We start from the raw sequence: 26,829 nt of genomic DNA, 5'->3' as shown, positions 1-26,829 counted from the left end.
AAAAACGTTCCATGCTCATGGATTGGGAGGACCAAAATTGTGAAGATGTCAGTGCTACCTAGAGCAATCTACACATTCAATGCAATCCCCATCAAAATACCATCCACTTTTTTCAAAGAAATGGAACAAATAATCCTAAAATTTGTATGGAACCAGAAGAGACCCCGAATAGCCAGAGGAATATTGAAAAAGAAAAGCAAAGCTGGCGGCATCACAATTCCGGACTTCCAGCTGTATTACAAAGCTGTCATCATCAAGACAGTATGGTACTGGCACAAAAACAGACACATAGATCAATGGAACAGAATTGAGAGCTCAGAAATGGACCCTCAACTCTATGGTCAACTTATCTTTGACAAAGCAGGAAAGAATGTCCAATGGCAAAAAGACAGTCTCTTCAACAAATGGTGTTGGGAAAATTGGACAGCCACATGCAGAAGAATGAAACTGGACCATTTCCTTACACCACACACAAAAATAGACTCCAAATGGTTGAAAGACCTAAACGTGAGACAGGAGTCCATCAAAATCCTAAAGGAGAACACAGGTAGCAACCTCTTCGACCTCAGCCGCAGCAACTTCTTCCTAGAAACATCACCAAAGGCACGGGAAGCCAGGGCAAAAATGAACTATTGGGATTTCATCACGATAAAAAGCTTCTGCACAGCAAAAGAAACAGTCCACAAAACCAAAAGACAACCGACAGAATGGGAGAAAATATTTGCAAATGACATATCAGATAAAGGGCTAGTATCCAAAATCTATAAAGAACTTATCAAACTCAACACCCAAAGAACAAATGATCCAATCAAGAAATGGGCAGAAGACATGAGCAGACATTTTTCCAAAGAAGACATCCAAATGGCCAACAGGCACATGAAAAAGTGCTCAACATCGCTCGGCATCAGGGAAATCCAAATCAAAACCTCAATGAGATACCACCTCACACCCGTCAGAATGGCTAAAATTAACAAGTCAGGGAACGACAGATGTTGGCGGGGATGTGGAGAAAGGGGAACCCTCCTACACTGTTGGTGGGAATGCAAGCTGGTGCAACCCCTCTGGAAAACAGTATGGAGGTTCCTCAAACAGTTGAAATTAGAGCTACCGTTCGATCCAGCAATTGCACTACTGGGTATTTACCCCAAAGATACAAATGTAGGGACCCGAAGGGGTACGTGCACCCCAATGTTTATAGCAACAATGTCCACAATAGCCAAACTGTGGAAAGAGCCAAGATGTCCATCGACAGATGAATGGATAAAGAAGATGTGGTATATATACACAATGGAATATTATGCAGCCATCAAAAGGAATGAGATCTTGCCATTTGCAACGACGTGGATGGAACTGGAGGGTGTTATGCTGAGTGAAATAAGTCAATCAGAGAAAGACATGTATCATATGACCTCACTGATATGAGGAATTCTTAATCTCAGGAAACAAACTGAGTGTTACTGGAGTGGTTGGGGGTGGGAGGATGGGATGGCTGGGTGATAGACATTGGGGAGGGTATGTGCTACGGTGAGCGCTGTGAATTGTGCAAGACTGTTGAATCACAGATCTGTACTTCTGAAACAAATAACGCAACATATTTTAAGAAAAAAGAAAAAGAAGAAGATAGCAGGAGAGGAAGAATGAAGGGGAGTAAGTCAGAGGGGGAGACGAACCAGGAGAGATGATGGACTCTGAAAAACAAACTGAGGTTTCTAGAGGGGAGGAGGGTAGGGGGATGGGTTAGCCTGGTGATGGGTATTAAAGAGGGCACATTCTGCATGGAGCACTGGGTGTTATGAACAAACAATGAATCATGGAACACTACACCAAAACAAATGATGTAATATATGGTGATTAACATAACAATAAAAAAAGATGGAGCCCCAGGGCCAGCTGCATGCTCAGCAGGAGTCTGCTTGAGATTCTCTCCTTCTCCCTCTGTGCCATCCCCCTCCCCCATGCCCTCCCTTTCTCTTGCTCTCCCTCTGGAATAAATAAATAAATCTTAAAAAAAAAGAATGCATATAGGGCTCCTGGGTGGCTCAGTTGGTTAAGCAACTGCTTTCAGCTCAGGTCATGATCCTGGAATCCCAGGATCGAGTCCCACATCGGGCTCCCTGCTCAGCAGGGAGTCTGCTTCTTCCTCTGACCCTACCCCCTCTTGGGCTCTCTCTCTCTCTCTCAAATAAATAAATAAAATGTTTAAAAAAAATGCATATAGAAACACTCCGGAGAGAGACCCAGAATATTTGAGTTCTTATTCTGATAATTTTAGTTTTTATTAATCTTACCATGTCAACACTTTATATCAAAAGAATGATCATTATCATAAGAACACACAGTGCTCTAGATGCTGTGCTTAGAACTTTGCATACATAGTGTCATCCTCATCACAACTTTAGGAGATAGTCATATTTTATGATCAAGAAATTGAGGCATATTTCCCAAGGTAAGATGTCTAGAAAGTTCTAGAGCCAAGAGTCAAACATAAGTCTGTGCTTCTCAAAAGCCTCTTCTCTTAACTCCAACTTTGTATTTCTTTATGTTCCTATTGTCTCATTTGCAAAATAAAGGTAATAAATACTATTTGTCTTGCTCACCTCACAAAGTAATTGTGAGGATAAAATGAAAAATAGATGTGAAAGGACTTTGATAAATCTAAGCATACTCTACAACTTATTTTTTCCTAAAATCTATATTTTCATATTGAAATATCAAAAGCATTGGTGAGGAAATATAAAGGTAACTTATCTTTCTTCTCTTAATATTTTTAATCATGTAGGTAATACATACTTTTTTAAATAAAAGCATGGATAGGGAAAAAATGGACTTCTATTATGATTTTAAAAATAAAATTCTAGACTTCATAGTTTACCGGATCAAGGTCATACTTTATATAAATCATATAAATTTCTTTCTATCTCTGTGTCAATATATTTTCATTTGAGTGGGTATGTGGAACGCCATTGTAAAGATATATCATGATTCATTTAAGTCAATTCCCATTATTGGTTATTTAGTATGAAATATGCTTTTAACAATCAAACTTGAAGTAGATATCTCTCTCTTTTATCCTCTTTTCTGAATTAACTCAAAAGCAGTGATGGATCCAGTCTGTTCTTGGATTGTAGGCTAACAAATACACTGAATTTAGAAGGAGTTTTGAGTCTGTATTCTTGGTGACTTCTCTTTTCCTAGAATGCATAGCTCCTCTAGTACTCTATATGTTGTATGCATTGTTTTCTACCTCACAGGACTGTTAGGAGGATTCTGTGAACATATTTGTGAAGAAGACTTGTAAAGTATAAATGCTACAAAATTATATATGATTGAGTTTTTTTCCTAAATCTATGACTCAAATGAAAAACAATGGGGTATAATTCCGCCTGACTAAAAAAGAAGTCATTCTGCTTAATTCTTTACCACTTGAATCCTTAAAGGCTCATCTCTACCAGTAGACCATCCCTGGCCAGCCAGATACTAGCCTTTCAGGGTATTTACTCCAACTGACACAATACGAGTCCAGGTCTGTATGATCAGCCTGCTCCCTCAATGCAGGAGATCAGTGTGCCCTGAAAGTGACTGAATCTTGCACATTCAGAAGGAGAACTGAAAATCTGGCTGAGGTGTTAGGTTGGCTTAAGGGAAGGGACAGGGCGAGAGCGGGGACAGGCAGCTAGCTTACTTCTAGTTCACCTTTTCCCCATTGTTCTCTTCTCCCACTACCCCATAAAGAAAAGATCTGAGAAAGACAAATGAGTGGCTTAAAGATTTCCATAGTTTGTTACTCCTGCATTCACTCAAAAAGCAATGTGGCAGACGCTGAGATGTTCTTTTTTCCCTCTTGCCTAGTTTTAATAGATTCAGCATCACATTTCTGGTGTTGTACACTTCCTCTACTTTTCTGTGTATGTGAGTGGCAGTAGCTAGAGTTGGCAGGACAAGAGACAATGAGATTATCATCTCTAAATTTAGTGATGTCATCAAAATGAACAATACCTTGCTATGACAGCCCCCCATAGTTGTCTAGCCAATGGTACTCAAAGTATCTAGTTTGCAAACTCTTATCTGTCCATGATGAGATAAGGAGCTTGTGCCATTATGAACCAACAAGAAAAACTTGCTGTGAAAATAGTATCAGATGAGCCAGTGTGCTTAGTGATACAGTAGGTGGAGAGGCCATACTCTCATGAACAATCTATTATTGTTAAGTTTGCTTATAGGAAAAACTTATAACCAATGTGAGAAACCAACATTTCTGAAAAACTGTGGGCATCTTATTGAGGCTTCGACGGCAAAACCTAAGTCTCTAGAAACTGTGTTAGATGATCATAGGTGAAAATTTGCCATCAGTATAGAAATAGTACCTATGGCACAGCTTCTATTTTGGGGCAAGTGCACAATGTACTTAGGAGTCTAATTCTTTTTTTTTTTTTCCTTCTCCTTTTCTGTGAGAGAGCTAAACCTACCTTTTTTTTTCCTAAAGAGAAAGAAAATGAGGGGATAGAGAGTAAGGTGGAGGATGAAGACATGTTACACTGTGAATCACATCCCACTTTGATTGGTAACTACTAATGAGAATTAGTGAAAAATTAGGATTCTTATCAGACCAACACTTCTCTACCAATTGTTTGGCTAACACTATAAATTTTCCCAAAGTACTCTGTTTTCTTATTTGATTCACAAAACAACTCTGTCAGATTGGTAAGTGCCTTCTTTTGACGGATAAGCATAGATGTTCAGAAACAGAGGCACTTGCCCAAGATGACATGGCCAGTAAGAGGCAGAGGAAGGCTGAGAGTCTTTTGACTGTTATTTAATGTACCTTCCATTATATTGTGCCATTTTAACCAACACAATTGCAATTTGACTGGAGGTACTCATGAAATAAAGTCTAATGGCACAAAATCCATGGTGGATTCTGCAACACCAAAAGATAAAACATTAAGGAATTAAACAATGAAACTGGGCTTCAGATGATGCAGATACTTAGTTCAGTTGATTCAATCATAAATTAACTCCAAGACGGAATAGTCAAAGAAGTTCAAGACCAAATATTCTCTATGACTAGACTGTGGCAGGCACAAGAAAAGTGGGTGAGACAGATTAATTGCCCAGTGAATGTATCTGCTAACCTCTTCTGATCTATTTATCTGGAAAAAAATTTAAGTATTGCAAAAAAAAAAAAAATCCCCAAATTAAAAATAAAAACTTCCAAATTAATCCCAAGTCTCTGTACCTCAAAAGGAGTCTGTAAAAGATCACTTCTAAGAAAAGTTTTGTTATCACTTGACATTTAATTTGAAATCATTTATCTTCAAGTCAGCAACAATTAGGTGCTACTATCAGCCATTCATCATGAATTACAGAAGAGTGTATTTCCCCCGGAGGACAGAAAGCAATGCTTTGCATGGAGCAAGTCAAGGAAAACCAATATAGTTGAGAGCAGATCTTTTAAAAAAAATAAATGTCCTTTACTTGTCCCCTAACGACACACCTGATATATAAAGTAGTGCCCCCTTATCCGTGGGGGATACATTCCAAAACCCCCAGTGAATGCCTGAAACCATGAATAGTACCTATACTATAAATACCGTGTTTTTTTCCTATACATACATACCTACGCTAAAGTTTAATTTATAAATTAGGCACAGTAAGAGATTAACAACAATAACAAAATAAAACAGTTATAACAATATACTGTAACAAAAATTACGTGAATATGGTCCTCTCTCTCAAAATATCTTACTGCATTGCACTCACCTTCCTCCTGTGATGTGAGATGAGAAAATGTCTATGTGATAAGATGAATTGAGGAAGAAGACGTAGGCATTGGGCCGCAGCGGGAAGCTACTACTGACCTTTTGACGCTACGTCGGGGGAGGAGAAATCATCTGCTTTCGGACCGCGACTGACCGTGGGAAGCAAAACCTTGGCTAAAGCGGCACTACCGGCATCCCCAACTTTCTGAAACTCCGCATTATGCCACTTTGCTTTCATAAAAGTGAAAATCCCCTTCTGAATTTTTTTCCATCGGGGAAAACAGGTGCTAAGGTAGGTCTTTCCTCAAAGGTAAGTGGCATTACGCGAACTTTTCGAAAGCGGGGAATACTCTTCACTTTATGCCACTTTGGCTTACAAAAGGTTTCATAGGAATGCTTTACTTTCAGATAGTGGGGGAAACCTATCCCTTAGTGGTATTACTGTTCTGGTCCTTGTATCATACCGAAGTGGCACTGTGCTAGCCAAACTAATAAACAGGCTTTGGTACTTAGCACTGTGCTGTCAGAGAAAAGGGACCATCTAAAACCCTTTATTTCCATGGGAATAAACATATTAATGAGCATATATGGCTCATGAGACAGGCAAACTGTGGTTGGTATGTTCAATTGGAGTTGAAAATAGTAATACAGCCACTTTTTGTTTTTTATTTTTTAAAAGATTATTTATTTGAGAGAGAGAGAGAGTGAGAGAGAGAGAGCGAGAGAGAGAGAGAGAGAGAGAGAGAGAGTGTGTGTGTGTGTGTGTGTGTGTGTGTGTGTGTATGCATGAGCAAGGGGAGGGGGAGAGGGAGGAGAGAAGCAGACTCCCTGCTGAGTGGGGAGCCCACGTGGGGGTCAACCTCAGGACACTTAGATCAAGACCTGAGCTGGAATCAAGAGTCCGCTGCTCAACCAACTGTGCCAACCTGGGGCCCTGAGTCAGTTTTTGGTTGTATGGGTTTGGATCTAAGCCAATTATCTTACTCCATTAACTCTGCCTAATGGAACCCCTATGGAATTAACATGAGATAAACATTTTAGAAAGAAACCTGATCTGTCACTAACTGAGCAGGCAAATTTCAAGGAGTTAACTTTGGAGAAAGTATACCAAAACTCTAGAAGAAAAGGTGGTCTGGAATGGAAGAGAAAGAACAATTTTAGGAACTTACTATAACTTAAATGTAGGTGGATCCATATGCGGAATTATTACTTGAAGGTCATGAGAATACAATTTAGAACTAAGAAATTATCATTTTAATAAAACAGTTAGCTTCAAATGGAGGTTTGAGTGTGTAGCAAAGTCAGAATTTTTTAGATGGAAACGTGCTTTAATCCTCTCCTATGTAGTAATGTTGTAGGAAGCTTTTATTAGGTAGTGATAATACATATGGTTTCCAAAAGTGGGTAGTTTATTATCTTACTGATAATGGATTTCCCTGCTTGAAGAAAGTTGGTTCCTTACAAGCTGATCTTATGTGTTTGTTTCCAATAAATAGTGAAATAAAACTATAATGCTTTCCTCAGGGTTTTGATCATTTCAGTGCTATCTCTTTCCATTTACGAGCTGTGGCAGAATACTATCAAAACCACTATTAATTAAAGGTTTCATATGAAGGAAATCAACAGCCCAGAAGAAAGTGAGAGAAAACACTCTTGTCACTACTGCTCCAAGCAATTTTGATTTGTCTGAATAAGAGACACAATTTTATTTTACTTGGTTGTGTGGACAAGTCCACTTTCTTCTAGAATCCTTTATTCAGGATAACCTAATACCCAATCAATGTATTAGGTCACTGGGCAGTAGAATCGATTGAGAACAGTGGCTAAATTAAATCAGTTTTATTTAATGTATAAAATGACTCTGACATTCTTTTATATTTTGAAAGTTGTTTTTTTTTTTTAATCATATCAGTGTATGGGAGAAAGGTCTACTTTTTAACAGAGGCAAGGGAAAGATCAGTTATTATTTTTGCTGAAAGCAGATTATGGTCATATCCTAAAATTACATGTTATGGTGACTTGGCACTGAGTTGAACATTATAGAATGACATTTAAATGATATACTAAAAGTAAGACATGTTAGATATGTCTGAATTTAAAATACAAAGATAAATAAAAGAACATGTCAGTTGGGCAAACGAGATCTGAGTTAATATAATAATCTCCCCCTTTCAAGATGTGTGCCATGAAAATAACAGTGACAACAGTGATTTAAAATACATTTCTGAATTGAAGTACAGAAGGAAATGTGCTTGGCGGAGTGTTCATTTTATTGTGAGCTTGTAAGGGTTGTCCCTGGAAGACTGTTCCCACAGTGGTCCTAAAGCTGTGAAGTTGTCTGATTCTGGATGCTGCTTCATGGTTCCTCTAGTCCCCTTGTTGTAATGTGCTGGATGCTGCACAAATCCAGCATGGAACACAATTTCCTTTCTAACTAAGGAACACTAATTTGGGGGAAATTCTTGCTATTTAAGATCTGCCAAACAATCTACAAATGGAAAAGGAGTCTGGAGACTGTGAACACTATTGGCAACTTATGAAGTATTAGGTAATAAAGAAGCAATGATGAGAAGCACGTGATGCTGACTCTTGCATTTCGTTCAATCTGATTCTGCATATATATTAATAATGATGGACCCTATGGATGCAATTTCATGTTTATAACACTTTGGCCATTGGCACCATTGTGCACCTGTGTTTTCCCTGCCTTCCCATCTGCTGCCTACAGTCATTCAGATTCAGGTGACGGAAATGTCTTAGATAAAAGTTAATTAGCCTGCACTCTGCAGATCAAATCTCTATAGTTCAGCATTAAATAGCAATCTTCTGGGCAACTGCTGAATGTAGCCGGTGCCCAGCCTTCCTAAGATTAAAAATGTAAGATTCATTTTTCTAGAAAAAGAAATCTTTAGTTCTCTCTTGATATTTTATGCATAGATTCTATCAAACTTTTCACTTGTATTTGGTCTTACTCATTTTAGCTTTTGTCTCTGTATACATATCAAAAGTGGAAGAAAAGAGATTAGAAATATTTTTTTCCAGCTAAAGGGGTAGTGAAATGATATGTAGAATTAGAAATTCTCCAGTGTCTGGACTCTTATTACTACACTGACCAAAACTTTCCTTAGTTCCTCAATCTTTAACATGGGGCCAACACCGATTACCTATTTTTTATAAATACTTTGGGCAAGGCTTAATGAAGCTTGATATTTTGATAAAAATAATGCACAAAATGCAGCAAACTCCTATTGCTGAAAGGACCCGCCCTCTCTTTAAATATTTATATTATTGTCAACAGTAAATTCACAAATAGCTTCTTTTATTAAAAATACGTTCAATTTTTTAACCTATAAGAAACGAAAGCATTCTTTCTTTAGTCCTAGATCACTGAGACAGAAATGAGCTGAACACAGCCACTGCATACAGCCAGTCTCTGAGCCCACATGACACAGAAAGGTAGGAACCAAAAAACCGATCCCAAATGAGTCCTCCCATCGATTTTTACGCTACCAGATAATAATTCTACTGCATTTCAATGCCCAGGCGTAATTAACCGCCCTTCTTTTCCTATTGCTTCCGTACTAGTTGCAAATTTCCTATTTACTCATAGGAATTCAGAGGGCTGTTTCCTTCCGTACACCACCGCCCAAGCCTCAGGCACACCTTCTAAAGAAGTCAGAGTAGATGCAGCTCGTGGCGCCACATGCTCAGTTCCTCTTGGGAGTGAAAGACGTTAGCACTGTCAGGGATCTTCCATCGCCCTCCCCCGCGCTCGTCTTTAGAAAACCCATTGCTCTCCACGCTCCTGAACTTTGACTTCTACTTCCCTCTGGCATTCATTAGGTTTCCCCAGCTGGTCAAAACAAGAGTATTTTTTTCGCTTATTCCCCCCACTTCCTTTCTTCCATCGGCTACCCCTACCTCTTACTTTATTTCCATCCGCACTTACACTGTCTTATTTTACTTTTACTGAACTCCTTCAACCAACCATCTATGGATATGGTCCGATCCTTAAACAATATCAAAGTTGGAAAGCCCCAAGTCCCTCCGGACTTTGCCCTTCCCCTTTCTCCCCTCCTCCCCTCCATAAGGTCCCGGCCCCTAAGTGGCGCCCCACTCCTCTCACCTGACTCTCCCGCGGAAACTCGTGGCGCACGATGCTGATCACTGGAATGTGCAGGACAGAGCTGACCAAATCGAGCTCCATCATCTCGCCCTGGCTCTGGGGGAAGGCGAGCAGCGCCGACACCCCTTGCACCACCACGGTGTGGCACACGCTCTGCAGAAAGGAGAAAGGGTCACTGCTCCACGGCGAGCTTGGGGAGGAGAAGGGCAAGAGCGGCAGGTCGCCCAGGCCCGCCTCGATGGCCATCACTACTTCCAAAGATAGGTTGTAGGGCAGCAAACCTTCCACGCGGTTCAGGTTGTCCACCGCGAAGAGGAGGGCGTCCCGAGGCCACAGGGTCTCGGCTCCCGCGCCCTCCCCGGGCTTTCGGGCGCGCGGCGGGCCCCGGCCATGCAAGGCGCTCCCCAACCGACGTGCGCCGGGCGAGGGCGCCGGGGGTCGCCAAGTCCCTGGCTCGGGCTCATCCCGCTGGGCGCCGGCCCGGCTACCGTCCGGAGCGCGGCTGGCGGCGCGGGGGGCCGTGGTCCAGGGCTGCAAGTGCACCGCGCCCACCCTCACCGCGTGCCCGATGCGCTTGAGGATCTGGCAGGGCTGCGGATGCGAGGAGGAGCCGGGCACCCCGGCCAGCACCAGAGCGCAGGGCGGCGGCAGCAGCAGACAGACCCTGCTCAGCAGCCACCACAAACTCAGTCTCCTCATTACTGAGATCCGCAGGGAGAAAGCGCGCCCCCTCCTGCGCCCGGCTCACCCCCCTTGCGGCCGCTGCCTAAGGTCTCCACCCCCAGGTCCCGCGGGCAGCTCACTCTGAGCGGCGAAGCGCCCCCAGGAGCCGAAGCGGTCTCCGGGCCATCCAAGTTGGAGCCTAGCGCGCCCAGGTCCCTCCGCCTCACATCCTCTGCCCGCCCGGTCCCTGCGCGGAGCCGGGCAGGCGGGCGGGCCGTCGCCGGTCACCCGCGGCTTGGGCGCCCGTTCCCTGCCCGCCCCATCTGCAGGGCGGCTCGGGCACTGCGTCCGGCCCCGCGGGGAGGCTGGGCTGGGAAGCAACCGGAGTTCCTAAGGGGGCAACGCGCTCACTTGGATTCTTTTCTTTTCCTTTTCTGCCCAGGTGACACCCACTTATTTCCTCGGGGTCGCGCAGGAGAAGGCGTTCACGCCCCGAGTGCGAAAAAGAAGCCAAATCCTCCTTGCTCCGCCGTCGGCCACCCTCTGGCGGGGCCCCCCGGCACTGGCTTCATCTTTCTTCCTGTCTGGCTACTTCCTCTCTTCCTTGCCTCGCTCCTTTTTCCGCCCTGTCGCCGCCGCCGCCGCCTGCTTCCTCGGAGGAGTGACGCGACTGGCCAGCAAAGGGTGGTTCTGCTCGGAGCGCAAAGTTCTCCCCGCCTCAGCCGGCGCCTCCCTGTTACTGAGCCCTAGCGCCAGCCTGTCGCTTGGCTGCGCTAAACGCCCACTGATGGTGAGATTCCCGGGTGGCGCTTCCCGCGCCCCTGGAAAGTCCGCTCCCCTCAAAGGCGCCGGGTCTTGGCTGGCGAAATTCCGTGCGACCCAGGACTCTGAGCCGCGGAGAATTCCGAATTCGGAGTTGTGCCTGAGGATTCTGAATTCCAGTGGTTCACGGGGATAGGTTCTAAGAAGCTGTGACTTTAACGAGCTTCTCTTCGGTGTGTCGCTTTAAAGGTTTTTCTCGCTAAGGGCACCAAAGCCAGAATAATTTACACATTTAATCTCCTCAGCTTCCTTCTCTCGGGCACGTGGGCTTTTGCGGTTTTGAAGGATTCCCTATGTTTTTAGATTCTCAGAAGTAAAAATTTAATTTGAAGCAATTATTTATTTGACCAAGAAATTAAAGAGCTTCAAAATACTTTTGGAGTTTCAGGCACGATCAACAGCAGTTTCTAGTTTAGACCGAGTCCTCCAGATCACTGTTTCTAGTAAGTTCTTTCATTTGTATAGTAATGCAGTGAAGTCAGTGGCTTAGGATTTGGTCTCTTCCTCCAGGATCTGAATCTGAAATTAGAAGCAAAGGAGAGGGTTAAGGGCAGGCCTGTGGTTACCACGCATGCAGTAGATTTATTTTATGCCACGGTATCCTTTAGAAGGAGATTAGGAGACACATCCTTGGGGTAAGGAAGACTGGGGAACTGCAGGTTCTGAATTTCAATACCACTTCAAGAGAACCCTGACCTTGGCAATTTATTTCACCTGACCTTGCCTTGCTGTTTGGAGCTGCTAAATTGTTATGCAAATACAGCTAGCTTTTAGCTCTGGAGGGCTGTTTTGATTCATGAGCTAAAGTTTCCATCATGCTTTAAATCCGTGGGATGAAGAGGCTCTCACTAAATAAAATTCCCAAGAAGGTTGCAAAGTGAATGCTGTTTTCCTCAAAACAGACCTTTAAAGGCATCTCAGAGCAAAACTTATCTGACAACCAAAATAGCTCCTGCAAGCCTGGGGTGCCAGAAAAGAAAAGGAGTAAAAATCATAATAAAGGGTGAACCGCAAGGGAAAGGGTCCCTCTTGAGCCCCTGGAGAGCATCCCATGTATGGATGCTGGAAATTCTTGCGCGCTTCAGAGGATTCCACTGATTGGGCACTGAATAAGAAAAGTATAGAATTTTGTGGTCCTTGCATTGCAGGAAAACTGGGAATCTATTAATTGTGTAGTAAGAAGATGTGCTTCTTTGCGTGTGTGTGTGCATTGAGGAGTGTGACATTCCAGATGATGACCATGCCCTAGAGTGGTTATCTTAGTATTTGACATTACATACATGTTCAAATCAGGTTCTCAAGAAAATAGATGGTGATGAAGAATAGATGGGTCTGTTGGTTAATTTGATCCTACGTTCTTTAGGCCTCTCAAGTCCATGACCCCTTGAAGGAACAGCTGAACTGCTTATTCACAGGAGAAGAGATGATTCCCAAGGTTCTGAGGAACGTGCTCTACGAGCTCATGATAAAACCATAGCTGAATCTTGCAAATACTGAGTGTTCACGGTGACAAACAGCCCTTCCTTCCTGTGCTTCATTTTTTGTTTCTTTCCTGGGCTTTTTGAGGATGATGTACTGGCTCCCTTTTCTGTTGTCTTTTGCTGCTTGGTTCTTTTTATCCATATCGCTGTCACCTGAGTGTCTCTGACATGATTCTTTTCTCTCCTTTCCTCACATCTCCCTTTCTCTTTTCGCTTCCTTCTTTTCCTTTTTCATGCTTCAATGGTCATAATGTTGAGAGCTCTTTTAGATTCGGTCATCAGTTCAACAACCATTTATTAAGTTCCTACTCTGTGCCAGGCATTGCTGCAGAACTGTCCTGAGGGTAGATGAATAAACTCCAGATCAGGGAAGTTGAGGGTTTTTTCCCCCACAAACCACATATTTAATGAGTGAGCAAAATGCTGACATTGAGCTTATATTCTAGTGGGAGAGACAGACAATAAAGCATATGAAGAAGTAATGTAGGATATGTTAGTTGATGCTAATAAGAAAAGTAGACCAGCAAAGAGGAAGCATTAGGAGGAGAGTGGGTTGTAATTTTAGAGAGCAGAGCCAGGGTAAACCCCTCTGAGAACATAACTTTTGAATAAAGAGTTAAAGGGAGGTGAGGAGGTGATTCATATAAACATTCAAGACAAGAATTTCCAAGTAGAGGAAACAGCAAGTGCAAAGGCCCTGAGGCAGGGTGTTTCTGGCATGTCTGAGGAATAGTGAGGGGTCCAGGGGCACCTGGGTGGCTCAGTCGGTTAAGCATCTGCCTTTGGCTCAGGTCATGATCTCAGGGTCCTGCAACTGAGCCCATGTTGGGCTCTCTGCTCAGCAGCGAGTCCGCTTCTCCCTCTCCCTCTCACTCTGTGATCTCTCTCAGTTTCACTCTCAAATAAATAGATAAAATCTTAACAAAAAATAGTGAGGCATCCAGAGTTGCTGGAGCAAAATGCTCTAGGTAAGAGTGGTGACAGGTCAGGCCAGAGAAGCAATGAGGAGGTGGCAGATAATGTAAGCCAATGAAGAATTTTGGCTTCTACTCTGAAGGGGGTGAGAAGGTATGGGGGCAGGTGTTAAGCAGAAGAGCGACAGGACTTATGTTTTAACAGGACTACTCTAGCTAGCTGCTCTGTTGATAATAGATGAAAGGTAGGCAAGGGTAGGAGTCAGGAGACCAGATATAAGGCTGTTGGCAATAATCCATGTGAGAGAGGACATTACTGTCAAATCATAAACCACTTTTTCAGATTCATGTTAATTATTACCATTCTATAGGAGAGGAATTTGAGAAAAGTTGAGTTATTTGAGAAAAGTTGAGTTATTTGCACAAAGTCATTGCATAGTTAGTGAGTGGCAGCGTGGATTCAAGACTCTGAGTTCATCCCAGCTGCATTATTGGTAGCAAGAATCAGCCAAATTTCAACATTGGCTCACCCAGAGAAGATGAAACTCTTTTTATTACCAGATTCTAAATGAGAACTACTGATCTAAGAACCCATGTTGGAGAGTCAAATAAACAAAAGCAAATCCAAATGCTCACAATTTAAAATGTGCTTTTGTGCACATCTGTGCTTTCTGGTACCAGCAACTGGTAAACCAGATGCTGAGATATTCTGGAGGTCACCCAGGAGAGGCTGCAGTGAAGGATGCTGTAGGAGTCAGAAACTTGGATTCTATTTTCAGCACCGTTTCCCTATGGGTGCAACATTGAACCTCCTGAAGCACAGGTTTCTCCTTTGTACTGGGATTGTGGTGACAGCTCCTGGCAGTTGTCTACAAGGCAGTGTGTGGACTCCTATGAACCCTTTCAAGTTCCATGGGAATGGGAGGCTTTTTGCAGGCCTTTCAGTTCAGTCACATATTTCTAAAGGCTTGGGAAATTACCTTTTTTCTTTCTTTTTGCCTATACCCTGACAGATTTCAAGTTCTACCTATATTTAGCTTTGTTTTTGTAAATGGGCAATAATATTAAATGCCATGTTCCTATCTCCGGGTCAGACTTTTATGTGATATTAGCAATGTAGGTGGTGGTTGTTGTTGATCAATATTCAGATGAAAAACGTGCTCACCTCTAGCTAATAATTGCCTAAGCCCAAATTGTTCCCTCCTCACATCAACGTCTTTGTCTCTATTGCCAGAGACCCTGTGTTCATGGGAATCCTCCTGGGTAAAAACAAGCAAACCAAACAAAGGAACAAACAAACAAACAAAAAGCAGAAACAGAATCATAAATACAGAGAACAAAGTGGTGGTTGCCACAAGGCAGGGGGTTGGGGGAGGATGGGCGAAATAGATGAAGGGAATGAAGGGGCACAAGCTTCCAGTTAAAAAATAAATTAAGTCACAGAGATGAAAAGTACAGCATAGGAAATATAGTCAATAATCCCATAATAACATTGTGTGGTGACAGATGGTAACTACACTTGTGGTGAACATTGTGTAATGTATAGAATTGTGGAATCATCCTGTTGTGCTCCTGAAACTAATATAACATTGTATATCAACTATACTTAAATAACAAAAATTTTAAAAAAGTATGTGGAATTGGTAGAGAAGCGATGGTAGCAGAATTTGAAGAGGGAATGAATCACAGAAGAATCGGGTCAATTTTGAGGAGCAGACCCTAAGGGCTAATCTATCTAAAGCCTAATTATTCTTTTTTTGTTCCCCCTTTAAAAAAAAAAAAAGCCTATATTCACTTGATACCTTATAACACTGTTCTATATTCTACTCATTAGGCATTAATTTTGGCACTAGTCATTCTTTTCAAAAAATGCAAGTAACTTTCATGGTTATGGGATTATTAGGATAAATTATTTAACCCTGATTATTGTAAAATTAATATCCTGTTGGGAATTTTTTTTGATGGGGGGAAGGTGTTCATTTTGCATTACAAGGGGATTTAGGGACATAAGAACAGACTAAGAAGGATTTCACTGAAGGAGTTTTAGGCAACCTGAGGGACTGGAATAAGAGAAAAGGAGCATCAGGAGCTAGGGAAATGGGGCAAAGAAAGGGAAGCAAAAAATTAGTCTGTCTTTTCTTTTTTTTTTTGACTATTATAAAAGTTTATGTTTATTTAACAAAAAAGTTCAATATGAAAATGCACACGACCTGATTTTTATATTGTAGTAAAACAGGTACTATGGAGGGGACATGTGGAAGCAGTTGATTTCTTCTGATGAACACACCCATTGTTTATACTCGCTCCAAGGCTTCTAACATGACGATACTATTTCCTCGTATTACCACCATTCCAATATTGTTCTGTTGCCCACTAGTTGCCATCTCCACACATTCATCTATCACAAGATTCATAAACGGATCGAACCCCCGTAATATTCCTTGGACATGTCTGCCACCATTTAATTTCAATGACAATTTCTTGTCCATAAATTTTTTCAACTCGGGAGGGTGAGCTTTGCTCATGGTGTCTACTGCGCGAGCTCAAAGATGCCTCCAAACGGAATTCGTGGCGTCCCACACTGTCTTTTCTATTTCAAATAGTGCTCAGTCTTTGTCATGACACTGGAAAATATAAAGGGGAATGTCTCCTCCTTTGTACCACATGATCACCTACACCCAGGAAACCAAATTCAGGCCAGGACTATCACCTATCAACAAATTAGGAACTGCCAATAGTTTTTTGCCTTTCAGCTATGAAAAAGAACACTGGGGTGTCCTCAGTCTAGTTATTGTCAGGGGAGTAAGTTATCAGTTGTGACAAGTGTGTGGCCTTTTCAACATCCACCAGGATTATTAGCTGAGTGTTTGGATTTCTTGATTCTTCTCCTAAACCACACAATACAGGAAACTCAAATAGGACTTGGAAAGGCCAATGTGGTAGTCTCTCTCTCTCTCTCTCTTTTTTTTTCCTTTGGTAATAATCACTCTAATTTCGTGTTTATCCAAATGAGTTTTGGAATAAAACTTGGCCCATCACAAACTGCAAGATTTTTAAAGGACTTTTTTGTGCCCAGTTTGTAGCACGAATTTTATAGCTGTAGCCAAAGAATTGGGGACTTTTGCAAAGGCTATTTGCCTTCATGGTTCTCATGCCTTACATCTGGAAAAGTATTTTGTTTAAGAAAAACAGTTTTTGTTTCTTTAGAAAGAGGTTTTAAGGAAGGTTTTTTCACCAGAAAAGAATTATTAAATCTTTATCATTTTAGAGCTTATTATCTTGAGTGACTTCTACACGTGGGGCAGTTTGCATACATGATCTTTTAATTTTATGATTCAATAGACTGTGTTATCCTTATTTTATAGATGATGAAACTCATGCTTAGTGAGGTTGAATCATTTGCTAAGAACTGGGAAGCAAAATCAGATTTGATCCTCTGACTCCAAAGTCCAAATTCTTTTCATTTCCACTTCCAAGTGTGAATGGAAGCATGATGATCAGACCTGACTGACTCTGGAACCACTATCTAGCTAATGTACAGAGATGAACATAATCATAAAGTTACTTGACTATCACTGTCAGAGTATGTAAATGCCAACTCTAGAAGTCTTAATATTTAAGGAGATCTTAAGAAATGGATTTCTTACTGTTTAATACTACACATAAATAGGCATGAATGATTGTGATTTTCTATTTTCTTATTGGGCCACAAACTTTCTAACAGATATTTTTGTCTATTTCATATGTGAAATGACTCTTACCTTGGCTATGGTTTTTTTTTTTTAAGATTTTATTTTATTTATTTGACAGAGAGAGATACAGCGAGAGAGGGAACACAAGCAGGGGGAGTGGGAGAGGGAGAAGCAAGCCTCCTGCCAAGCAGGGAGCCCGATGTGGAGCTCGATCTCAGGACCCCGGGACCATGACCCGAGCTGAAAGCAGACGCCCAATGACTGAGCCACCCAGGTACCTCTTGGCTATGGTTTTAAATGTCATTGGAAATATTATCTTATAACTCATTATTATCCTCCTTAGGATCTCTTTTCAGCAACCGCATACTCAGGATCTCAAGGAATTTTTTAATATGTGAAAATCTCTGTGATTTGAGATGGTGCTTCTGGAATAATCTCATTGGGAAAAGTTCAATTCAAAGGGAACCTTTCTGCTCTCTAAGGCATGACTGGAGTCTCCTCTTCACATACTGTATTGACAAGGCTTCTATCTTGAACAAAGGATTGAAGTTTGCATGGTATAAGCTAGATCACTCAAAAATGAGTTTGGATATATACGTCGTATTATGGAGTGTGACTTTTTGCTGAGCAGAATTATCCTTCATGCCATTTCCAGGTGCTATCATTGATAAAGACAGAAAAAAATAATCTCATGATTATGCTGAAGGAGAACCTTCTGAGAACTGAGCCTCTCTATAAGAGCTAGTCATCTAGAAATTGTTGTCGAAATAGAAATGATGTCTTCCAGAATTTGAAATCCCCTCAGAAATACATTGTCCCTTTTCTTTTGGTGTACCATCACTGGGTTAGAAAAATCAGTTGGGTGCACCTGGATGGCTCAGAGGGTTAAGCACCCGACTCTCGATTTAGCTCAGGTCATGATACCAGGATCCTGGGATTGAGCCTTGCATGGGGCTCTGTGCTCAGTGGGGAGTCTGCTTGAGGATTCTCTTCCTCTCCCTCTGCCCCTACCCCCTACCCCCCTGCTCTGGCGCATGCTCTCTCTCTCTCTCTCTCTCTAATAAATAAATAAATCTTCTTAAAAAATATCAGTTGGCCCCTACCGCCAACATTACTATCACTGCAGGGTACACTATGAAGAGCAAACTGAGCAAGACTCAAGACAGTAGCAGCAATGATTAGCTTGTGATCACATGGAACTCTACCAAGAACTCAATGGGAAAACATTTCATCCATTAAGAATGCTGGTCTAATGAGACTGATTAAGATGAGGCAGGATGAAAATAGTAACTACTGTACTCTGGAATGGGATGACACCTCTTTGAAGAGCTTAATGCTTTCTTGCAGAATTTTTTTAATTCTCTCTCAAGTCAAAGAGAGTAGATATATTAATATATTTATATAGTTTTAAATCAATTATGAATAGCTGATGCCTGAGGCAGAGGGTCAATAAATGATAGCCCAAGGTTCCACAGCTTAAGGCAGACACAGAACTACAACCCCATTTCTTCTATAGCAATCAAAACAGGGAGACAACATCTACTATGATGACCGCAGCTGGTGGAGCTGGTGGGGTGTAGGCTGGGGTTTCTCTTCTGATTTGCTTGATCAGAAAGGCAAAAAGACCCCTGTTTGGCTCTGACGTTTGATGCCTCTAAGGTGAGGGCTGAGCTTTTCTGATAATGAAAACACTTGCAGCCCATTTGTTTCTAATAACCATATCTGTCTTAATCCTCATTCATGTTTTTTAACTGGGAGATTTGCAGTTTCCTCCCACCTTATTATGGCTCTCCCTAAAGTCCTTCATCTGGTTAGTGGCACAGTCATGTTTCTGTGGAGTTTCGAAATGGTCTTCAGCAAAAGCAATCTTCTTTTCTATTGTACCAGCTATTCAATCTTCCTCTTTAAGTCTCCCTACTAGCTCCCTGCTGCTTTCTAAATCAAGTTGTGATTTTCCTGGTTTATCAGCCTCTCCATCATGGGGTTTAAATTTGCTATTACGAATTTTCTTTTTTTTTTTTACTGGTATCTTCCCCAGTGCCAAAATACATCATCTTCATTCCAGAAGTGGGTGGCCAGGAACCTCTTCCTGGAAGCATCCACAGTTAGTGGTGCAGGCATCTGTGTGTGTATGGGATGGCTAGGGAGATTGCCTATAGTTTGTTCCCTTTGGCATCCACAGTTTTGAAGCAACGACAATGTCTATAGGTTTCCCAGGCATTATTTCATTCTGATTCTTCTAATACCAGTAAGTCTTCTTTGTCTACATAGTGAAGGGATATGGCTTAAAGAAATGAAACTAGCCAATACAATCTTTGTGTTTTTCATAAGATCAGAAAATATGATAATTACTGAGTATGAGTGTAGTATGAAAGGCTTTAGCAATGTATTCACATATAATATAATGTGAAATGTAATATATGTATAATAAAAATATAATTTAGCAATATGTATAAGTTAAATCCATCTCAATTCTGCATTCCCCATAGTAGTAATATGACCTCATGCTATGGTAACGTGTATTTACCTAGTCTTTGACTTGGGGGTTGGCTAACTCATTGCTTTGATCAATGGGATTTTAGTGGACATGATGCAAATGAAGGCTTGAATTGTGCTTGCACAGTTGAGCTTCGTTTTTTTTTTCTTTTTTTTGAGCTTATCCCTTTCACCCATAGAAGAACATCCCTTGAATGGCTGCTGGTTCAAAGACCATGAAAGGTTTGTAGAACAGACCTGGACCTAACTGCAGGTGGGAGCTGAGTCCAACTTACCTCAGCCTCGATCAGCTGAGCCCCAGTGAACAGTATTCTGGTGAGTGACAAATAAATGCTATGGTTTATGTTGCTGAGGTTTTCTTGGTATCCATTTTACAGCAAAGTGACTGAGACACAAGTATAAATCAGTGGGAAAAAAAATTTGACTAGATGCATCTTGTTCACTTTTAGGAGAAATATTCCAAAGATAAAGCAGAGATTTATGGGTTAAGAAAAAAACCCTCAAATGTCTCCATAGTATATTCTGGGGATAGTTTACATTCAGTCTAAGCACTTTAATTTACTTCTAATTTCTCACATGGTGAAGATTCACATCCTTTGCGTGATCCAACACAATGAAGATCTTCAACCATCATGAAATTGAACATACTCAGCATGGACTTACGAAAAAAAACATTCCATGTATTCACACGGTACCTAGTTTAAGTGGTATCAAGGTTAAAATGATCACATCCAGTCACAAAGTAATCTTAAGATAACAAATACTTTACTTGCATTTTTCATATAGCATGAAGAGATATATATACACTGCGGTAATATTTTAAATTTTTAATCTTTCCCATTCATTTCTTTCTTCACTGAAAGTGCTTTCACATTTCTTTCATCCCAAATTGTCCCTAAAATCTGCCAGCCTATCCTGTTTGAAGATTTCCTCAGTGTTAGCCTGTTTTCTCCCATTCTTTTCTCTGCCTCTAGCTTTCTTCCCCCAAAAGAACCAGGCCCAATCCAGTTGTCAGGTGACTGAGGACTTTAAGCCAGCATCTTCCTCAGTAGCCAGAGTTAGATAAAGGCTGGGAATACTCATAATTTACTAACTGTTGACACCGCATGTCATGGCTCTGTGTCAGGGGCATGCTAGTGTAGAACGCAGAAACAAATGAAAAGGTCCCTGCTTTGAGATCTCACTAGTGTTGGAGAATTTTATCATTCTAACAAAGCATTAAAAAGATATGAGGAATAGAGCTTGAAATGGAAGATACTTCCTGAATGCTATTGGGTTCTTTGTAAGTATATCAAACATAAAGGAATCGACAGAAGAATGACAGATAAAAGAAAAGATAATATATGCCAGAAATCATAATGTGGGGCTAATAGGATAAAATAAAGCCTAAATATAGGTTAATATATGTATACAGACATAGAAATATATATTTGTATTTGTCATAGTAACCATAGGGGTTTCCAAATTTTATGGTCTCCAACTAGGTTGCATCTTGAATTATAGAAATATCACTTTACTTCTGCATAATTAAAATTTAATTTAGCTTTCAAATGTACATTTTTGATGGTGAAAAACTTATATTGGCCAATTTAAGGAAAATTGATTATCAAGAAGGAAAAATATATCAAAACATAATTCCTGTCCATAGGCATAAAAACAGTGGGGGATGCTATTGTTTAGTGACCTCTTCTTAGAAGTGACATTGAGAAAGCTCACTCTTTACCTAATATACTTCAGTGAGATTAAAGAGCTACATATAATCACATAGGAAAATTAAAATATAGAGATCAAAGTGCTTAAGGCCGTGTTGTTGATGCTCTGAAGAAGTAGGACTACTTCTATGCTGATTGTAAAAGCTGACAGCTTGCTATCGACATCATGGAGGGCGCACAATTGTTAATACTTTCTGATGAAATGATCTACTTCATAAAAATTAATACTAGAAAACAAAGAAGAGAAAAATAACAGAAAGAAGGAAAAAAGGAAGAAAAACCAGAAAGTGGAGGTAGAAAGGTATTTTGCTGCACAACTGAAACATTGTGGAAACCTGGAAAGCAACATAAATAATTAATAAACAATAGGGCTATGAGTAAGTTTTTTATGGCCTGTTAATTCTATGTTATTTCATTCAGTCAGTAAAAATGATGAATATGGAAATTTTAGCATTTGGTAAATTACCTATAAATAATGAAAAAAAAACACAAGTATGGATTGCATACACTTTGATTATAATTCTGTCTATAAAGTCTTCATTTACACACTGGAGATGACCAAAAAATATTAGTAGAAAATAATGGCTATCATTTTTTTAAAAATTAGCAGCACCTCATTTATACATTTTAATGTAAAAAAGTGATATGCAAATTAAAGTTATAACTAATTTAGCAAGTTATCACCCAGTTACCTCTCATATTTGAAACATATTTAGGAGGCAGAAAATAAGCATGTACATTTCTGAGGAGCCAAAAACAAAAACCAAAAAACATTGCAGTGCCGATGCTTTGAAGTTCACACATTTTATTTATAGAGAAACACTTCCAACTTTTACTTAGAGCATTCTAATGAGCCTGATTCCTATACCAGTGCAGATTTGAAGAGATAATCAGAAGAGAGGAATTAAACCTCAGGAAATTAATGATAATAAGACCCATACAAAATTTCATATTGATAAAAATACATTCACATGCATTATTTCATTTGATTTATACAAAAACTTTGAGACATTATTTTTTCACTGTGTCCATTTTACAGAAGAGGATGTTGAGATGTTAAGTGTTTAAGTGACTGTCCAAGATCACATAACTTAAACTCAGATGTCCTAAATTCAAATTCCTAAATCTCTTTACCTTCAGTGCATCCTCTTACAACAGTGAAAAGTGACATCTGATTGTCTGACAACTTTGAGTGTCAACATAGCAGGTTCCTGATCAGACTGAAGTCAACCTCCTGATTTATCTCTTTTGTGACAATTCTAAACCTCGGTTTCTTCATTTATAAAATGGGGAAGGTGTTGATAGGGCTTTCGTGATGATGAAATGAAAAGATGCAGGTGAAGTGCTTGGCAGAGTGTCTAGTTAGTAGTATGGAAAATTTTAAATGCTTATAGTAAACATGTACTTAAAGTTCGGACACTATACAGAATAAACTGAATAGACAGATTACTACTTATTCCTTTTGGATTTGACATGATTTTAAGGTGAAATATCTTCAGCGGTCATACAATTGTATAGATGTCGGTTTCTTTTCTTTTAGAACATCCTTGTGATTCTGAATCTTCCTACTTCTCTTAACCTCCATGGTATTCATTCTAATCATGGAATAAAAAATTAGGAACACAGAGCTTTTTTTCATATACAGGTGCCAATTTTCATTCTAGAACATCTTAATGAATGGAAATATGTAGAATTCTACTTGGTGATCCTTTATATCATGGATTTTAGAAGACAAGGCCCTGAATAAATGGATATTTAAAGCTTTCATCATGAACATCATGAACAAAGACTTATGTGATCTGTAGAAACCTGAGTCAAATGATACTCCTTTGAAGTGAGCTTGAAGCATCATATTATCTTTTCTCATGTTGTCTTTTGGCTTTATGAAGTAGTTAATATTTTCTAAAGTCCTTTCAGCCAGATGAATTGATATTTTCTAGATTCTCTGGAACCCATGAAAGTACTGCTCAGGGAAACATTTTTGGTGCTGGTAATTTTTCATCAGTCATACACAGATACACACACACACACACACACACACACACACACATACCACATAGCATTGACATTTATAGTCTTAAATGCATTGTATTGCATTTCTGTCATGTGTTTGTTTTAATAAGTGAACCTTTGAGCCAAGGAAAATAGGTTCGATTGTACAAAGAGATAATTGAGATCCACCTTCCTTGGGTGATATATATGAACTTAACTCTTTGGTACTTCCCCAAACTTGCTTATGATACCACATAAATGTGCAATAACAGGGGGCAGACTTTCCTACTTCCAGTAGATTAGGTATGAACTGTATTAACCATATTTTACTTGCTATCTAGCAATCAGAAGAACAGATATATCACATATATGGACTGATCCATGAATAAGTGTTAGGGGCCGCTAGAGGTTTCAGCTTTGGCCCTCCCTCCTACCCTCCACCTCTGCTCTGCTCGAGTATAAAAGTGATTCATAGCAGAAACAAAACAATACAAAACAACAAAAGTCCTCACTCACAAACAGACAAGACAAAGAAGCACCTGATAGAAGCTGCTGGGAGCAGAACCTACAGATGCGGACAATCTCGAAAATGCCAATCCTTGTATCCATAAGAGTTTACGACTGTGGCCAAATAGACTCAGCCACAGCTGGGAACTCATCTTAGGTTGAAATGTTCTAATACATATTTCTTTGTGTTAAGGTGACATAGTGTTAGGATGTGATGAGAAGTGTTACTGGTGATTTTGGAAAATTCATAAAGAGAAAGTTAAGCCGAGTGGTGTATAGAGTGGAAAGAATGGATCAGTCATCAACCTGAGGACCTAACGTCTGAGTAGGAAGGAAGGCTCAAATTTTGGATGGAGTAAATTTTCTGAACTCCTGGATTATCACAATGGCACATGATAGACACTCAATATTAGCTATTATTACTGACTAAACATAAACTCTATATACCATAAAAAGCCACCACCACCAAAACTATGAAAAATACAGGGCTTCGATATATATACTCAGTACCTATATATCGAATTACCTAACTCCAAAGTCTTTGAAAGCCTCTCTACATTTCAATAGAGTGCAACAGAAGGCATAGATCAGTTTATTCTCCCTCTCAATTGGATTCTACCGCCACAAACCTGTACATTTAGATTGCATTAGTTGTTTCTCTTTAAGAATTGCACATAATAAATTATACTTAATATTATTCACTCGTCTTTTATTTTACTTGTTACAAAAAAAATTTGCTAAAGCATTTGCTGGAAATAAGGCTGAAGATTTTCTCTACCATCTAACTAAGTTGTGCTTACATAAAATTATCTGTGAGCAACTTTTAGAAATAATTTACAGAAAAATCTTGGTTTCCCTTTAAGAACTATCATATTCCCTCCTTTCTAGAAATAAGAAGGATAATTGGTCCTAATTACCCCTTTCACTGCCTTTACCAAAAAGCTCAGTACCAACTTAGAGATTCAGCAAAAGCAAGTATAATGACTATTTTTTTTTTAGTTTTGCTTTTTTTTTAAATTTTATTATGTTAGTCACCATACAATACATCATTGGTTTTTGATGTAGTGGTCCATGATCCATTGTTTTCGTATAACACCCAGTGCTCCAGGCAATACGTGCCCTCTTTAATACCCATCACCGGGCTAACCCATCCCCCCACACCCCCTCCCCTCTAGAACCCTGTTTATTTCTCAGAGTCCATCGTCTCTCATGGTTCGTCTCTCCCTCCGATCCCCCCCCTCCATTTTTCCCTTCCTTCTCCTAATGTCCTCCCTGCTATTCCTTATGTTCCACAAATAAGTGAAACCATATGATAATTGACTTTCTCTGCTTGACTTATTTCACTTAGCATCATCTCCTCCAGTCCCATCCATGTTGATGTAAAAGTTGGGTATTCAACCTTTCTGATCGCTCAGTAATATTCCATTGTATATATGGACCACATCTTCTTTATCCATTCATCTGTTGAAGGGCATCTCAGCTCTTTCCACAGTTTGACTATTGCAGACATTGCTGCTATGAACATTGGGGTGCATATGGCCCTTCTTTTCACTACATCTGTGTCTTTGGGGTAAATACCCAGTAATGCAATTGCTGGGTCATAGGGTAGCTCTATTTTTAATTTTTTGAGGCACCTCCACACTGTTTTCCAAAGTGGCTGTACCAACTTGCATTCCCACCAACAGTGTAAGAGGGTTCCCCTTTCTCCACAACCTCTCCAACATTTGTTGTTTCTTGTCCTGTCCATTTTTGCCATTCTAACTGGTGTAAAGTGGATCTCAATGTGGTTTTGATTTGAATTTCCCTGATGGTTAATGATGCTGAACATTTTTTCATGTGTCTGTTAGCCATTTGTATGTCTTCTTCAGAGAAGTGTCTTTTCATGTCTTCTGCCCATTTTTTGACTTGATTATTTGTTTTTTGGGTGTTGAGCTTGAGAAGTTCTTTACAGATCCTGGATACCAGCCCTTTATCTGTAGTGTCATTTGCAAATATGTTCTCCCATTCTGTGGGTTGCCTCTTTGGTTTGTTGACTGTTTCCTTTGCTGTGCAGAAGCTTTTTATCTTGAGGAAGTCCCAAAAGTTCATTTTTGCTTTTGTTTCACTAGCTTTTGGAGATGTATCTTGAAAGAAGTTGCTGTGGGCGATGTCCAAGAGGTTACTGCCTATGTTCTCCTCTAGGATTCTGATAGATTCCTGTCTCACATTGAGGTCTTTCATCCATTTTGAGTTTATCTTTGTGTATGGTGTTAGAGAATGGTCGAGTTTAATTCTTCTGAACCATATGGTCCTCTCAATTGATGCAGAAAAAGCATTTGACAAAATACAACATCCTTTCCTGATTAAAACTCTTCAGAGTATAGGGATAGAGGGAACATTCCTCAAGTTCATAAAATCCATCTATGAAAAACCCACAGCGAATATCATCCTCAATGGGGAAAAGCTGAAAGCCTTTCTCTTAAGATCAGGGACACGTCAAGGATGCCCACTCTCGCCACTATTGTTCAACACAGTACTAGAAGTCCTAGCAACAGCAATCAGACAACAAAAAGAAATAAAATGTATTCAAATTGGCAAATAAGTCAAACTCTCTCTTTTCGCAGATGACATGATACTTTATGTGGAAAACCCAAAAGACTCCACCCCCAAATTACTAGAACTCATA

The 26,829-nt window shown here is 40.2% G+C and overlaps 1 protein-coding gene, 1 long non-coding RNA gene and 1 pseudogene across 5 annotated transcripts in view; all 3 read right to left on the bottom strand.

The window, feature by feature from the left end:
- Positions 1 to 11,371, bottom strand: part of GRIN3A (glutamate ionotropic receptor NMDA type subunit 3A) — a 150,901-nt gene extending 139,530 nt beyond the window's left edge. For 3 of the 4 annotated variants that reach the window (XM_025888376.2, XM_025888377.2, XM_073876636.1), the window contains exon 1: positions 9,886 to 11,371. In XM_025888376.2, coding sequence (XP_025744161.1) covers positions 9,886 to 10,584 — 699 coding nt within the window. In that variant the 5' untranslated portion in view covers positions 10,585 to 11,371. The remainder of the gene's footprint in view (positions 1 to 9,885) is intronic. The other variant, XM_073876637.1, reaches the window with a different exon arrangement.
- A 357-nt stretch (positions 11,372 to 11,728) lies between these two features.
- The window catches only part of LOC141369969 (uncharacterized), a 220,970-nt gene continuing 205,869 nt past the window's right edge, over positions 11,729 to 26,829 (bottom strand). The window contains exon 4 of the long non-coding RNA XR_012373577.1: positions 11,729 to 11,889. This is a non-coding gene — a long non-coding RNA (uncharacterized lncRNA). The remainder of the gene's footprint in view (positions 11,890 to 26,829) is intronic.
- Positions 15,941 to 16,341, bottom strand: LOC112836607 (small nuclear ribonucleoprotein G pseudogene; annotated as a pseudogene).

Source organism: Callorhinus ursinus, unplaced genomic scaffold (genome assembly GCF_003265705.2).
Source record: "Callorhinus ursinus isolate GAN/ISIS: 27379988/994484 unplaced genomic scaffold, GSC_fseal_2.0 scaffold24, whole genome shotgun sequence".
NCBI classification, from domain to species: Eukaryota; Metazoa; Chordata; class Mammalia; order Carnivora; family Otariidae; genus Callorhinus; species Callorhinus ursinus.
The sequence above is the reverse complement of the archived record's forward strand: the minus strand, read 5'-3'. Positions and strand labels throughout refer to the sequence as shown.